General features: G+C 37.0%; 2 protein-coding genes and 1 long non-coding RNA gene across 4 annotated transcripts in view; 1 reads left to right on the top strand and 2 right to left on the bottom strand.

Moving 5' to 3' along the window:
* Positions 1-212: 212 nt before the first annotated feature.
* The window catches only part of LOC126263253 (uncharacterized protein CG45076-like), a 122,387-nt gene continuing 105,940 nt past the window's right edge, over positions 213-16,659 (bottom strand). The window contains exons 3-4 of the mRNA XM_049960338.1: positions 1,737-1,940; positions 213-1,229 (exon numbers count right to left, since the gene is read on the bottom strand). Of these exons, the coding sequence (XP_049816295.1) occupies positions 852-1,229; positions 1,737-1,940 (582 nt within the window). The 3' untranslated portion in view covers positions 213-851. The remainder of the gene's footprint in view (positions 1,230-1,736; positions 1,941-16,659) is intronic.
* LOC126262812 (uncharacterized) lies at positions 10,872-13,260 on the top strand. Of its 2 annotated transcripts, none has more exons than XM_049959659.1 (2): positions 10,872-10,942; positions 12,891-13,260. In XM_049959659.1, exons 1-2 carry the CDS (start codon positions 10,883-10,885, stop codon positions 13,239-13,241), a joined length of 411 nt encoding a protein of 136 aa, XP_049815616.1. In that variant the 5' UTR covers positions 10,872-10,882; the 3' UTR covers positions 13,242-13,260. The 2 variants fall into 2 exon arrangements, with proteins under 2 accessions (XP_049815616.1, XP_049815614.1); XM_049959657.1 differs by lacking the exon at positions 10,872-10,942 and adding an exon at positions 11,057-11,125.
* On the bottom strand, positions 15,580-16,279 carry LOC126262813 (uncharacterized). Its single transcript, XR_007546762.1, has 3 exons — positions 16,147-16,279; positions 15,939-16,057; positions 15,580-15,780 (listed from the first exon to the last, which is right to left on the bottom strand). It is a non-coding gene; the product is annotated as an uncharacterized LOC126262813 (long non-coding RNA).

Here is a 16,659-nt window from a genome sequence, read left to right as displayed (position 1 = left end):
CCGAAACTGGAGTCTTTGTTGAAAGTGTCGTATATCTGCTAAGTCTCTCATTTTACAAACTTTTCTGTTGAATTTGAGTTGGCAGCACAATGACTTGAAGAAAAACACAACATTAATGGAACAATGCCATAATAAAAGTGGATTCACTGTGCCCTTCCAGGAACAGCAACAATACATTTCCAGACAACTTTTCAGTTATAAATCTTGTACACTGTGTATTGACAAAATTTACTTCCAATTTTATTGTTGTGCTGCATGCTACATGGCAGAGTATTTGCTATTGTTTAGCCTTCGAGTATATTCCTTTGCACTGAGGACAAATGTATAAATACAATTTATTTACAGCTTTCATTGGTAACTATAAAATATAACTTAAGAAATTCTTTACAAGGACTGCATATCATATATATATGAAATTAAATCAGTAAATATATGTAAATAAGCAATTGTTACCGAAGGCAGGAATAGGAGGTGAACAGGATAGTGCAGTGCCACTGACCTGGCTGTTGCATTAATCTCTTATGTACAACATGTCTTTTTTTATCTCTATCTAATCATTATATACACACCACCTTTGGTATGCAACTGAAACCAAGACTACCAGTTCACTGCTTGGCTGTCTCAGTTTGGAGTCATATCAGTTGTTCTTTATGTATTTCCAAGTACCAGACAGGATAAATATGATATGTCCTCTTGATAAGAGAACCATTCCTGTACCATTAAAAGTGTAGCAAATATATACAGTATAAAATTAAGGTAAAGATCTCTGATCGTTTTCAACTTTCCAGAGAAAAGACAATCTCCTTGCATGAAGTTCCATAATGTAACAAAGAAATAGTGTACAGTATGACTTAAGCTGCAGATGAGGCTCTTGCTGGATAAAAGTGCCTTCGATGTCTTCTTATTTGTTGTGGAGTGCCTTGAACCTGTAAAACTGCTGGGCCGTTAATAGAGTCAGCTGTTTGGCTTCCTCTCAATCTACGTCGGTTTCTGGCAGCATTGGTACGGGCAGCTTGGGCAGCCTGCGCTGCTTTATTTGCTGCTTGCTTGGTATTAGCCAGGTCTGCACGGGCACTATTCAAGTCGTTTGTGAGTGCTTCAACTCGGCGTTTAGCTGCATCCAGGACCTGAGTCTTCTCGACCACTTCCTGCTGTGCTCCTTGGGCAGTTGTATCAGCATTTGACACAGCACTCCTTTCCAGCTGGATAGCGGAGTTCAGCACTTTGAGCTGCAACATGAATAAGGAATGCGAAACTAACATAAATGATAAATCTACCTTTGCTTGTGGGGGTGGGGGTGGGGTGGGGGGGACCAATGGTAACAGGAAAGGGGGGGGGGCAATGATGACAAGAGTGAATGCATGTATTTAAACAGCAACTATACTGCCAAAACTTGTGAATCAGTTTTAAATTGACTGTGGCAGTACAGAACCTGTCAGTGCTACTGCAACTGGAAGATGTAGCCTAACATCTGTAGGAAATGTGAACAGAGTACTTCAGGGATAGTAAAAAATGTTAAAAAAATAGTTATTTTATAATAGGCTTTGGAGGAATCCCAATGAGTATACCAAGTGCTCTTCTATACCACTACTGCTGGGAGATAACTAAACAAACAAATTCAAGAGGTGTTTAACACACCTCACAGCCCCCAAAATAGAGGACACTTCCACAGCCCTCTCATTGCAAAACACTGAAAATGAAACAAAATGCAGATGTGCTGAAACAATCATACGTACTTCCTGTTCAGCTTGTTGAGCAGAAGTCATAGCTGACTGTGCTTCTTGCTGAGCGGCTTGCAAAGCTGCATTTTCCTCTTGAAGAATTTCTTGTGCTTCACGCACTTCACTTTCAAGTTCATCAACAAGTTGCTGTTTTCCTGCCAAAGCTGCCATTGCCGCCTCAGCTGCCTCCTGTGCTTTCTCAGCTAATTGAACTTTCACCTGCACATGTTATACTTGACTTACAAACAAGAACACAGACAAGAAAAGAATGATAAAGTAAACTATACTAAAATCTCAGCAGTATGGGCATGTAACCATAATTGTTACTCATTTCAGCAAAAGACTGTTGTTCAGTGGCTCAGAGGTTTTTGTTCACTTTGTTATAGCACACTTTTTAAAACTTTTTACCAAAATATTTTGTGGCTATTATTGCTTACTAACTTCTCTAATGTACAGCAAAAAAATAAAAAAAATAAAAAATAAAAAGAAATTTAAAGGCATGTGTTCCCTCAGGGAGAATGCTCAGTTCAAAATAAAAAAAAAAAAAACTCTAAGATGAAAATATGTAACACTGTGATATGCTTTGCAGTCATGTACATTTCAGAAACCTGGAGCATGGCACAATGAGTAAAGGAAAAACAATTCATATTTGAAAGAAGAATAATGAGCAATATACAGGGACCAATCTTTGATAAAGGAGAATGAATGAGGAGGATGAACGAAAAAATGTACCTCTTGATTCAACAACCAACAATCATGCAGAAGCAGAAGAGTAAATGAAACCAGAAGAAAGAGAGGTACAGAAAGCAGTTGATAAGAAACTAAACACCAGGTGCCCCATAGAATGACCAAGGCGGTCCTGGATGGACAACCCAGTGAAGGATGTGGGACTCCTTGGGGTGGAAGGCTCCTGGAGGAACTGAGCACAAAAAGGAAAGGAATGGAGGCAATTTGCGGAAACAGCATGTGGTCTGCAGGGCCTGTGATCTCTGGATCTGTAGGTATGTATGTACATCTGAAACTAGTTCACAGAGTGCTGCATATCAATGAAACATACAGAAATGTTGTCCAAGAAGGGATTAAAATGTATTTATATAGTTTTAAAAATAATGTATTTTTGTGCATAACAATGTACACTGATATTGTCATGTTTTTTTATATCTATCAAATGTAAACAGTAATAAACAATGCCCATATTTTATGTTTTACTGAACATCATATGAAGGAGAGAATTGAAATGCTGCAATTAGACAAGTATACCTTAGCAACTTTTTATATTAGAAGTAAAATGGACAAAGGAGGACTGATAATGTATGTTAGAAATAATATAGTGTACAAATCTATAGATGTATTGTATTGTATTGTATTTTTTATTGGTCCTGTTGTCTACATAGCAGCTTATGCATAAGACATTAGACAAGTCAAGTTATAAATATACAGGCTGAAAGTCATTACAAGGCATACATATTTAAGGTTACAATAATACACTTTACACGTAAGTATTTATACAACACATTTCGTAAATTTAAATATTGTTCAATGGAGTAAAAGCAGTGATGCTGTAAATATGACTCGAGAGATTTTCCAAATGTATTGACCTCAGTGATAGCTTTTAAGTTTTCAGGAAGTTTGTTATAAAGCTTAACTCCCATGTGAAAAGTACCTTTTTGGCACAGTGCTGTACTGATTTGAGTCATATGTAAGTTTCTGTTTTGTCTGGTAAAGTGCTCATGTATATCACAGTTTTTTTGCAGTCTCCGGTCCTTGCCTATTACATTTAATTTAAAGAACAAAAGGGTTTCCATAATGTATACACATGGTAATGGAGGAATACCAGATTTCTTAAACAGGGGTTTACAAGAGTCTCTAGGCTTGCACCCAAACAAGATTCTAATGGCCCTTTTTTGTAGTTTAAAAGTGCTATTAGCTGTTTTAGAGTTTCCCCAGAAGGTGACCCCATATCTACGACGAGAATGAAAGTACGCATGATATGCATTCAATACTGTTTTCTCACTACAGCATGATTTTAATGAACAAAGAAGGTAACATGTTTTGCTCAGTTCTGCATTGAGATATTCAATATGCTTATTCCATCTGATGTTACTCTGCAGCCAAAGTCCTAAAAATTTGATTTCAGTATTGATACCAACTGGTTCGTCATTGATAGAGACTGATGGGATAAACATGTCCTTGTTAGGAACATTGTGGAATTTTAGAGCAATGGTTTTCTTACTGTTTATTACAAGCTGATTACTCTGTGCCCAGCTGCTAAGTTGTTTCGTGACCGTGTTTACTGTCTGCTGTAACTGTTCATTGTCGTCTCCTTTTAGTAGAATCGTGGTGTCATCTGCAAATATGATTGTTTTGTGTGCATCAAGATTTAAGCTTGGATCATTTATGTACAGAAGAAACAGAAGGGGTCCCAATGCTGATCCTTGGGGTATACCACATTTAATTTGTTTATAGTCAGATAAGTGATTAGATACAGTTTTTAGTTCAATATTTGTGTGCTTGATACATACTGCCTGCATACAATTAGTCAGGAAGGAACTGATCCACTTGTTGGACAGACCTCAAATACCATATCTTTCTAGCTTTGATAGCAGAATTTTATGGTCCACCATGTCAAAAGCTTTTGACAAGTCAATAAAGATTCCTATTGTTTCCTGTTTTTTGTCCATCAGGTTTAGGATGGAACTGATGCACTCATAGGCAGCAGTTGTCGTTGACCTCTTGTTTCTGATGCTGATGTTACATAGGATGCTGTTTTTATTTATAAATTTCATAAGTTTCTCATACATAACTTTTTCCAGTACTTTAGAGATGCAGGAGGAAATTGTGATGGGTCTGTAGTTATTTACATTGTCTTTATCCCCTTTTTTATATACAGGAATAACTTTTGATGTTTTCAACACCTTGGGGAAAGTGCCTGCCTGAAGTGAGCAGTCGCGTAAGTGTGTGAGTACTTCAGTTAGGTTTGATGCACTCTTCTTTAACATTGTTGCAGGTATACCATCAATACCTGCCGATTTGGAATTTTTTAGTCCTTTTATTGCTTTAGCTACTTCATCTTGTGAAACAGAACTGATGTACATAGATCCTCTACATGCACTTATTTTATACTCATTTGCCTGGGTGCTCTTAAAGTTTGATTGTAACATATTATCAGCAACACCTGTGAAAAAGTTGTTAAATGTGTTGGCTACTTCTAAGGGGTTTGTTACTTTTTTATTTTTATGTGATAGTGTTATATTTTTGCAAGGTTGTCTGTATTCTCCACATTCTTTTTTTATAACACTCCACATAGCCTTTGATTTATTAGCTGAATTATAAATGATTTCATCATTATGCATTATTTTTGCTGCTTTTATTACTCTTCTTAATATTTTGGAGTATTTTTTATAGTATGCGCGTACTGCAGGTGAGGAATTTTTCGAGTTACATATTTCATGAAGTAGTCTTTTCTTCTGGCATGAAACCCTTATTCCCTTTGTGATCCAGCTGTTTGTTCTAGAGTTCCCCCATATGGTTAATGTTTTCAGTGGGAATGCAAGTTCAAAGAAATGGGCTAATGTATCAATGAAACTGTTGAATTTTTCATTTATATCGTTCATTTTGTACACTCCTAGCCATTTTTCTTTCTGTAATAAGTTGTTGAAGTAGTTTACATTATGCTGATTATAACTTCAATATGCTGTTCTGTAAGACATGTTGTTAATAATACTGCCTTGTACTTTTATGCTTAATATTTGAGCAAGATGATCACTAAAACCTGCATTGAAAATTTTTAGTGAGGTGTTGTGTAAACTCTTCTTGACTAGAAACTGGTCAAGAGCTGTTTGGCAAGTTTCTGATACTCGGGTAGCAGCTTTTACTTCAGCTTTTAAGTTGTAGGACGTTGCAAGGTTCAAAATGGTCTCACTATTTCCACTATTCGTGAGGAAGTCAATATTGAAGTCACCACAGATTATCAATTCACAATCCATTTTATTCACTTTATTTAGCAATGACTCCATTTTGTTTAAGAAAAGTTCAAAATTCCCGGATGGTGATCGGTAAACTGTAGCAATAACCAGGTTGAACTGAGTAATTTTTATAGCTGCAATTTCATAATCCTTTTCGACATTTGCCCTAGTTAAGTCAGGTAGTGTAATAAAATCTACATTATCCTTTGTGTAGATTGCTACCCCACCCTGCTTGCTGTTTTTCCTGCAGTAGTAAGCAGCCAAGACAAATTTGTTTATTTTCGTATTCCGGATTAATTCTGGGTTAAGCCAGTGCTCAGAAATGCATAACACTGAGATATCACTAAGTTCATGTGTTAATAGTACGTTAATTTCATCGATCTTATTACGCAGGGATTGCACATTATGGTGATAAATTTTTAGTTCGAGCGTATTCACGATTTGGTAATTTGGAATCATATTTACAGCATTACATACCTCTAGTTTAAATTAGGAACGTCAGCAGTGTTGTATTTTCGTTCTTTCTTGTTTATTTTGTTTTCCTCGCTGTTGTTGGAAGGATGTTCAGGAAGCTGATAGACTGTTCTATCCCTTACAAGTCTGTCTTTAATTATTTCACTAACACGATCACAAACAAACCTTTTCCCTTCATAGTTCAAATGCATTCCATGCTTTGTGTGCAGATTTCGATGCAGCTTGCTTATGTCCAGTACATCGCACTTAGCATATTGAGAACACAGTTTCCTTATTTTAATGTTTGTTTTCCGAATTTCTTTGTTTACACACGAACTATAAATCAGATTATGCCTATGAGGAAGTGTGGCAACTACTGTGTTTCTCATTTATTAGCTTGTAAAAAATTCTGCAGCGTTTTCACGCAAACCTCTGCTTCATTTTTTGCCACATCGTTTGAACCCATTATACAGACGATAAAGTCATTATCTTGCATTAATTTCGTCTGAGAGTTAATGTCTACAACATTTTTACATCCCGCTACCGGTTTCACTACACTAGTCACTGCTATGTCGCGATTTTTCTCACGGAGCATGCTGGAAAGATTTCTGCCATGACTGTCTGATAGTAGAGGTGGGCAGGAAATCGCGTATGTTAGAAATTACAGTGACTGAGAAGTCACAGATATCACAGTAGCAACTTTACAGAATCTAACTGCGATTTCAGTCACAGTTAGCAGTCGCAAGTAGTATTTCACATTCAAAGACGTGAGGCATCTATTGGTCTAATTTAGCACTGCTTTCTGCGATTTCAGTGACAAGTCGCAACTAAGAGTCGCAAGTAGCAAGTAAAAAGCGCGGTTAACAGTGCCATCTGTGGGTCAAAGTTCGTACTACGCCCATCTCTGCGATACACTATTGAGTCCAACTGCGATTTCCGTGACAAGTCGCAACTAAGAGTCGCAAGTAGCAACTAAAAAGCACAGTTAGCACTGCCATCTGTTGAGCAAGGTTCATACTACGCTATTCACTACCGAGTCAAAGTGCGATTTCTGTGACAAATCGCAACTAAGAGTCGCAAGTAGCAACTAAAAAGCGCAGTTAACATACTTTTCCTAGTGTCATCTGTTGACCGACGTACGTACTTCGTTATGAGAGCCTTGTGCCTCACGAGATCGATGTGCTGTGTGTGCATATGAAGGGCTTATTTCAATAGTGGTACAAGTCCATTTTTGTTCATTTTGAGATACAGAGTCGTAAAGTTAAATGAGCGCTGAAAAATCTGCAGTTGAGATACCAGAAATATTCAAGCATATGGCTTCTTGCTAGAGATGAACCTTTATTTATGTTTGTTTGGATCACTAATTTCAGAAGCATTATAGACAGAAAAGTGGAGGTAATGGACTTGTACCACTATTGAAATAAGCCCTTCATATTATATGACGACATGCACATTCAGCATCAGTTATGGTTGGTCAAATACTGCTGTGACTCTGAATGTATTATATTAATAAGAAGCAACATTGCCTTTTTCTCCTGAAAATATCAAGTAACGTAACAAATGTGATTCTGCTTCCAATATGACAGTTTTGGTTAATACTCCACATGCCTACAGGACTTTGCAATGTTAACACAGCAGAACTCAGACATCTGTATAAGTGTAGAGAAATGAAAACAGTCATATGAATGCCTCACTTTTGTTCCGACACAGTTCAAGACTCGGGAGAAAAGTTTTACACCTGGTGTTCTACATGGCAACTTCACACACAAGTACTTTTTGCCGACACTACTACCACCTACATAAGTAAGCTTTTCCTGTGTTACTTTCAAGTAATGCACTTAAGCTATTCCTGATTTAACTGGAAGATCTGTACTTCCCACTTTCATATCAACAGCCTCAAAATGCATATTGTAGACTTCGGGATATGTTACAGGTCAGTGTCACACCAAGATTGTGGAGAAAGGGGGGGGGGGGGGCGGCATGTCAGTCTCCAACAAGTGTTTACCAATAAGTGGCGGAAAATTATGGTTATAGGACGGCTTAAACAAGTGGAAAATAAGATTTTTATTACTCACTCACTGTATTTGACATTTATTATTCCTTTAAAATCGCACAACAACTTCAATAAAACACAGTTTAATCATTCACACACTTATTTCACAATTATTTCACTTTTAAACTGCAAATCCTCTAAGAGCTGTCTTGAATCTTCACTAGTCTCTCTCAACAGCCTTGATGTGGATAGATACGTACAGCAACCAGTAATCAGAGTCAGAACTGTGTCTGCAAAAACACAAGGATTATTAAACAATTTTTGCTGTCATTAATTCAAATGGTTCAAATGGCTCTGAGCACTATGGGACTCAACATCTTAGGTCATAAGTCCCCTAGAACTTAGAACTACTTAAACCTAAGTAACCTAAGGACATCACACACACCCATGCCCGAGGCAGGATTCGAACCTGCGACCGTAGCAGTCCCGTGGTTCCGGACTGCAGCGCCAGAACCGCACGGCCACCGCGGCCGGCTGTCATTAATTACTAGCAATATAATTGACAGAGTAGATTGCTAATATTTGCTATAGTGAATATCACATTTGCAAGAACGATCTCACTGAAGTAATTAAGTCCATCAAAACGCTTAGAAACTAACCTCTCGTCTGACGAAAACGGTCTAAAGACGCAGTGGCAATTTCTTCAGATCTGTTGACAATGATATTTTGAGTTATCACTTTACTGAGTGACTGAAATGTAGTTCAGGTACCTGTGAACATAACAATATGTTAGAATTCATTTTCTAAACATGAACTATTACAGTACTGTATGGCTACTTACATATTAATTACACTATTAATATTTTCACAGTTGTTTCTTTAATACAAAATTAAAGCCAACGGAAGAAAAAACGTAAAACATACTTGCCAATGACAGGTTTGTTGAGATGCAATTTTCTGTGTTGACAGACGTAACTTTTTCATACGGTGGTAAGTCGCAGAAGTAGCAGAAATCGCGGAAGTAGCAGAAATAGCAGTGGCGGAGGGATACACGACCTATGTTCCTTAACTGCGACAAATCACAGTTAAGAATAACAGATACTGAAAAGTACCATTCACAGAAATCACTGATATCGGAAAATCGCAATTTAGCCCATCACTATCTGTTGTAATAGTACATTGCTCTTTTTCAGTGATGATCTGTGTTTGTTGTTGACATTATTTGAAAAAACGCTATTCATTTTCAGTTCAGTTGGAGAGTGACATGCCGCCCCCCCCCCCCCCCCCCCCCTTTCTCCACAATCTTGGTGTGACACTGACCTGTAACATATCCCGAAGTCTACAATATGCATTTTGAGGCTGTTGATATGAAAGTGGGAAGTACAGATCTTCCAGTTAAATCAGGAATAGCTTAAGTGCATTACTTGAAAGTAACACAGGAAAAGCTTACTTATGTAGGTGGTAGTAGTGTCGGCAAAAAGTACTTGTGTGTGAAGTTGCCATGTAGAACACCAGGTGTAAAACTTTTCTCCCGAGTCTTGAACTGTGTCGGAACAAAAGTGAGGCATTCATATGACTGTTTTCATTTCTCTACACTTACACAGATGTCTGAGTTCTGCTGTGTTAACATTGCAAAGTCCTGTAGGCATGTGGAGTATTAACCAAAACTGTCATATTGGAAGCAGAATCACATTTGTTACGTTACTTGATATTTTCAGGAGAAAAAGGCAATGTTGCTTCTTATTAATATAATACATTCAGAGTCACAGCAGTATTTGACCAACCATAACTGATGCTGAATGTGCATGTCGTCATATAATATGAAGGGCTTATTTCAATAGTGGTACAAGTCCATTACCTCCACTTTTCTGTCTATAATGCTTCTGAAATTAGTGATCCAAACAAACATAAATAAAGGTTCATCTCTAGCAAGAAGCCATATGCTTGAATATTTCTGGTATCTCAACTGCAGATTTTTCAGCGCTCATTTAACTTTACGACTCTGTATCTCAAAATGAACAAAAATGGACTTGTACCACTATTGAAATAAGCCCTTCATATGCACACACAGCACATCGATCTCGTGAGGCACAAGGCTCTCATAACGAAGTACGTACGTCGGTCAACAGATGACACTAGGAAAAGTATGTTAACTGCGCTTTTTAGTTGCTACTTGCGACTCTTAGTTGCGATTTGTCACAGAAATCGCACTTTGACTCGGTAGTGAATAGCGTAGTATGAACCTTGCTCAACAGATGGCAGTGCTAACTGTGCTTTTTAGTTGCTACTTGCGACTCTTAGGCTGGGTTTACACTAGCAACATATTGCAGCAATTTACTTGCGCGGAGGAACTTGCCGCGCGAGTTGCGAGTGTAAACTTATCGCCAAGTCGACTTGCGACCGCAGCAATTTATTGCGGAAGTAGCTTGCTGCACGTTTTCCGCTTCCAGTGTGAACACCACGCAAGAGCTATCTGCAAGTAACTTGCAGCTTTTAGGATTTATTTCTATTTCCTGCAAGTAGGAAGCGCAAGTTATAGTAAGTATGTCGTCTGCATAACACTCATATTTAACAGTTTACTTAATGTGGTGACTTAATTTTATGCAGCTATCTCACGTATTATATGCCAACAAATTTCAGAAATGGAGGAGAAACGAGAATGGACGAAACAGGACACAGAAAATTTTATTGAAGCCGTGGAGAGCTACCCCGAAATTTGGGATGTACATAATTGGGACTTTAAGGATAGAATGAAGAAGATGTGTGCATTGAACGAAATCTCGTCAATATTCGACACGTCAGTGAAAGAGGTACAAAGAAAGTGGCATAACTTAAAGACCCAATTTTCTCAAGAAGTTAGGAAACTGCAGAAAATAAAAAGCGGCTCTCCTGGCGTAGTTTCGGATTCTCGGTGGCCATTTTTTTCAGCAATGAAATTTCTAGAGAGTAGTGTTGCCACAACTTCTAACAGAATATCTTCGCTATCAACAAAGGTAAGTAGCTGTGAAGTTAAGCTGGGATTCCTTGTTTGTTTACTGTAGCTCCTTGTTGGGAAGTAAAAGTGGGGTAGGTTGCTCTTCATTGTGAGATTTCAATTTTATGACTTTTACCACCTAACTGTATTATGTTAAAGAATTAACTGCTAAATACTGTGATAGTGTACTCTCATGATTTATTTATCCCCCCGGAGATGTTTGAGAACCTTGTTTTTACACCACTGTCTGTTGCCTCAATATTTGTGGAAATGATTTGGGTGGGCTCATATTTTTTAAGGCTTCTTATCACACTTAATAATGATTTTTTAGCATAATATCACTGTTCAGAGCCCAATAATTAAGTATCTGTGTAGTATTACTCTACTGAATGCCTCAGCACAACACTTATCTCCTTCCAGCATTATAGTTCCTCATGTAGGTGAATGACTTTCCAGCTAATATCCAAGAAGCAGAATTAGTTCTTTTTGTTGATGAGACGTACTGTAATCAATCCAAGTATTCTTCAACAAAAGAATTGGTAAACAGTGTTGTTAAAAGTATCATTGCCTGATTTTCTGCAAATGGTTCCACCCTCAATTTAAAAAGAAAAAAAAATCAGTCCTGCACATCCAGGTGTGTACTACACCAGTGATAAGTTAATAGATGGTGAGGAAATAATGAATTGGGTGGAAACTTCAAAATTCTTAGGTGTCCATATTGATGAAAATTAAAACTGAAAAAGCACATTTTGGATTCCTAAAACAACTCAGTTCATCCACATTTGAACTTAGAATCATTGGGGAGAGACAAATCAGTAAGTTGACATATTTTCATACAGTGTTATATGTAATAGTGTTCTGGGAGCAACTCATATCTAAGTAAGAAAGTCTTCATTGTCCAAAAGCGTGCTGTGAGAATAATATGTGATGCTCAACCACAATCATCCCATATACACCAGTTTAAGGTATTGGGTATTCTACTACTTCACAGTATATTTATGCATTAATGAAATTACATTAATTACTCTACATTAAAGTTGTCTTCAGCGCACCATGCTGCAACTAAAAGTTTTGACTACTTACACAGTGATATGAAGTGTCTGACAGATAGCAAAGTAAATAATTGAAAAGAAACCCCTTTTCCGTAGAAGAATTTCTTTTACTGTGATGTGCAGTAGGTGGTGGGTACTAACGAGTTTGTATGTTATAACTTTCATGGATATAAAAAATATATACGCCTTATAAATGTTCAGCATGTAGACACGTTCACAAATTAATTTGCTATGTATAATGACTCCTTCCACATTGTTACAATTTATCATGCTAAATGATCCACGTAACATGAAACTAACTATATTAGTCTCTGCAAATTTGATTGCCATGTGGAATTATACATTTGCAGCAAGATCATTAGTCATAGTATTGAGTAGATCCAGTTTTTGGGAATGTAAACAAATTATTTTCATAATACCACCACCAACAGAACCAGGGCTTGTAAAGCCCTGTGATGTTCAAAACAATCTTTTGATTGCTGACTTAAACAATAGTTGTTCTTGCATAACAATAACACAGATAGTACAAAATGGTATAATTAATATGTATTAGTCACATTTTACATTGTGAACTTAAATTCTATTAACCTTCACTGTCTTTTGGTTGTAGTATGAGCAATATGCTTCCAATGAAGTCTATCGACACTGTATGGAAACTTAGTTATGTTCCATTTGTTTGCCTCTTGTTTGCCTTTGATCTGCTGTTATATTCAATTTTGTTACTTTTTGCAGGGAGAAGAAATAGTTACAGGAGATGATGTGCCTGTTGCTAATGAGGGGAAGAAACGAAAACGAAAGGAGACTAAAGGAAGTGGTAATGGGCTCATTGAAAAGGCAGAAAAAATTCTGGGCCAGGAAATTGATGCTTTCCAAACCTTTGGAGATTATGTGGCTAGTGAGCTGCGGTCACTAAAGAATGAAAAAAATGTAAACAAACTGAAAATAATGATTCTGAAAAACATCATTGAAATGAGCGAGATTGACAGTGCAGAAATACCATCCACTCCAGTTTCGCCAGTGAGAGAGACAAGTGCTGCCAGTCAATGCGTACTTAATGTAACAGATTTTATAAACATAGAATAATGATAATAGAATATCTGTATGATACCGAAATAAAACATTTTATTTTCAGAATGTAGTGTTTATTCAACAACCTTAAAAAATGGCTCAGTAAACCTGTAATGATTGGTGAATTTAGGCTCACTGGAATGTTTACATTTTGGGCTTTTGTTGAGGTCTTACAAACAACATCTTCAGAAATTGATTTTTGAAATGTTTCACATATAGGAACAGTAAATGCTTATTAAATCTGTATGATTATTAGCTAGAAACTTAAATGTGGTACACTAACGCTGATTGTATGAGAAGTAGTTGTATTCCAATTCTGTGCCAAAATAATTAGCTACAAATGTAAGATTATATTAATAACAAATGAAAGACAGTTCATAAAGAAACTGAATGGTAGGTTGTGCTTAGTTTCTTGGCCTACACAACTCTGTTGAAGCTGTAATTGTACTGTGCAAAATATTTCAAAATTGCAACCAAGGAAGGATTTTTGTAAAGAAACAAAGTGGGTTTCAATTCCTAACCTGACCTGGATCTCCTAGTGAAAGTTATATGCAGAATAGTTATTTTCAAAACTGCAATTAAGGAAAGAATTTTTGTAAAGAAACTGAAAGGTAGGTTGTGATCCTTTCTTGGCCTCCACAGCTCCTTGTGTAAATTGTATTGTGCAGACTATAGTTTATTTCAAAATTGAAATGTTTGGTTGCATGTCAAATATAGTCTCGCAGACATATTTGCTGCCATTTCCCATGTTATCCTCCAATAAAAAACATTGCCTACGTATTGCTACCTTCCAGAACAAAATAGTGAACATAAATTGCCAAGTATTGTGAATACCAATTTGCAGTAATGTTGGAGGAACCTGTTTACATTTTGATTCCTCAAGTAACTTAAATGCAGTTGGGCCAGTGCCATTGTCACTTTGTACTGTCACTGACTACATCTACAATTTCTATGAATAAAATAGTATACAGTTCTCCAAATGTGAGATTTTATACAAGACAAGAGCGCCATAATGTAAATGGAATATGAATGAATATTCTCCTGTTTCTAAAAATGTGTTAAGGGTTGGAATGGAATAAGCATACAAAACACACAGTTCACAATTTAAAGGTATTACACAAAGGTAAGATAAGTTCTGTAAAGAAACCAAACTATAGAAGATTCCTTGTCCGTTCATCATAATTGTTAATTTGTAAATATATTATTCATTAATAGTTGATTTCATAGAATATCCTACTGCACCACAGCATACCATACACATGATGTTCTTTCTTCTGTGCAGCTGTAATTACATTGAGTGCCCATACATTATGGCCATGTGGAACAAAATTATGCACAACTTTTGTCAAGTAGTGCAAGCTCCAATTCTTCTGATCTTAAATTGAATTTCACTACTTACTAACAGGCTTCTTTGCAGATATTGATAGGCTTTATACTTTTCACTGCAGCCAATCTTTGCAATTTAACATTAAGTAAATAAGTGTTCAACTGGTCCTGCAGTTGCACGTTAAAAAAAATACTCAAAATTACTGAGAAACTTTATAGTAAAGTCCAGGAACATGTATGTAATGTCAGAAATCAGTAACTCCGAAAACACGCTTAGGGCCATATAGAATGTAGTGAAATGAGTGCTGGGGCAGCCAGCCACAGAAAAGAACATCACTATTGAACTTAATGGTAAGGCTATAAATGATAAGTCGCAGGCAGCAAATATATTTTCCAAGTCTACATTTTAAATGTATCTGTACTGCCAAGGTACTTCACCTAATGGCGATACAAAGTAATTCATGAATTCTTCACGAATTGCTCTAGTATCGTGAGAATTTCTGTTACATTGCCCTGTTTGAATGGGGATTAAATTGTGTGTTCCTTGCTCTTCATTCCTCCATGAGGCCCCTATTACCTCACCATTCTGTACATCCTCTACATCAAAATTACTTCGGTTTGCATAACTGCCATCTTTCCTGTCCATTAAGAAATTGTGTAGAGCACATATAGCTGAAACTATTGTCACAGTTTTTTCAGGACCTAATAACAATGGACGCCTCAATATCCTAAACCGTTGTGCAATGTGTCCAAAAAAATTTTCCACAACTCTTCTGGCCCTCGATAACCTGTAATTAAACACTCTGTTCGGACCCGGCTGGTTATGGAATGGATAGGGCTTCATTAAATATGACCTCATTGGAAATGCATCATCTGCAATGATTACATAGGGGGTGTCCTTTTCTCTGCCAGGAAGTGGTTTGGGCAGAGGAATGTCAAGATGTCCTTGCTCCAACGCTGAAGATAGGAAACAGGTACTGAATACACCACCATCTGAAACTCTTCCATTGCAGCCTACATCCATGTATAACAACTTGTAACTGGCATCTACAAGTGCCAATAATACAACACTGTGGCAATGTTTATAATTATAATAATAGCTTCCACTGTCTTTTGGAGCTTGCATCACAATATGCTTCCCATCCAATGCCCCAATGCAGTGTGGAAAGTTCCAGTTCTCTTCAAACCCCTTTGCCACCTGCATCCACTCGCTTGTTGTTTCAGGAGTCTAGAAACAGATGATGTGTAATTATTACATGTTCTATTTAATTAGCTAGTCACTATCCATTTTATGAGCATTAGAAAAAAAATTTTATAAGTATATCATTCTGTAAAATGCAGTTTATTTCAATAAAAATTTAGTTTCATTGTTGTGTTTTCACATACCTTCAAATAATTTTCCCTTTTCAATACGTCAAAAATGGCTCTACATACGTCAGGTACGATCAGAGAAATCGTGCTGACCGGAATACGAAACAAGTACATCAGGGACTTGTATGAGTCTCCTACAAAGAAAAGTTTTCAAAATTTAAACTTGTTTTCGTTCTATGTTTCACACAAATAAACGAAAAGGCCTATTTTATTTGTAGCTCACCTGTAGCTATAAATCGTAGAGTGACAAGCAAACGTTCCTTTGCTGAAATAGCAGTACGGAACTTTGTGTCTCGTTTTGATATGACGGGCGCTATTAATGTCAACAAACACTCCAGATCATTTGAGGACATTCTGCAAAAGTTTTCAAACGTATCCATGCTCTCGATACTAAGTTCTTGCAAAAGGTTATTATAGGCACCATATTGCGATCTTCACATTATCCATTCTCTAACCCAAATACTTCTCTTTTTCTTTTTCACGTTTTTCATTACAATTACAAGAGCTGCAGCATATCTCACACGCCTACTTGTCATTTTATACTTCGGCAGACACTCGTAGTGGTACTGAAAGCATATGTAAACAGTATCTGCAACTTGTTGACGCAAGTTTCTTGCCAAAGAACTTGCGGAAGAATCTTGCTTAATTCTTGCGTTGTGGTGTAAACACAGCCGCAAGCGGATCGTAATAACTTGCAGCAATAATTTCTGCAAGCGACTTGCTAGTGTAAACCCAG

Source organism: Schistocerca nitens, chromosome 6, assembly GCF_023898315.1.
Source record: "Schistocerca nitens isolate TAMUIC-IGC-003100 chromosome 6, iqSchNite1.1, whole genome shotgun sequence".
Lineage (NCBI taxonomy): Eukaryota > Metazoa > Arthropoda > Insecta > Orthoptera > Acrididae > Schistocerca > Schistocerca nitens.
Note: the sequence above shows the minus strand (reverse complement) of the source record. Positions and strands in the feature narration are given on the sequence as shown.

What these genes read in the sequence shown, in the direction of transcription:
- LOC126262812 (XM_049959657.1), top strand. Translation starts at nt 11,063, where the DNA reads ATGAAATTTCTAGAGAGTAGTGTTGCCACAACTTCTAACAGAATATCT. An exon ending in TATCTTCGCTATCAACAAAG is followed by an intron (nt 11,126 to 12,890) that starts GTAAGTAGCTGT and finishes TACTTTTTGCAG; the next exon opens with GGAGAAGAAATAGTTACAGG.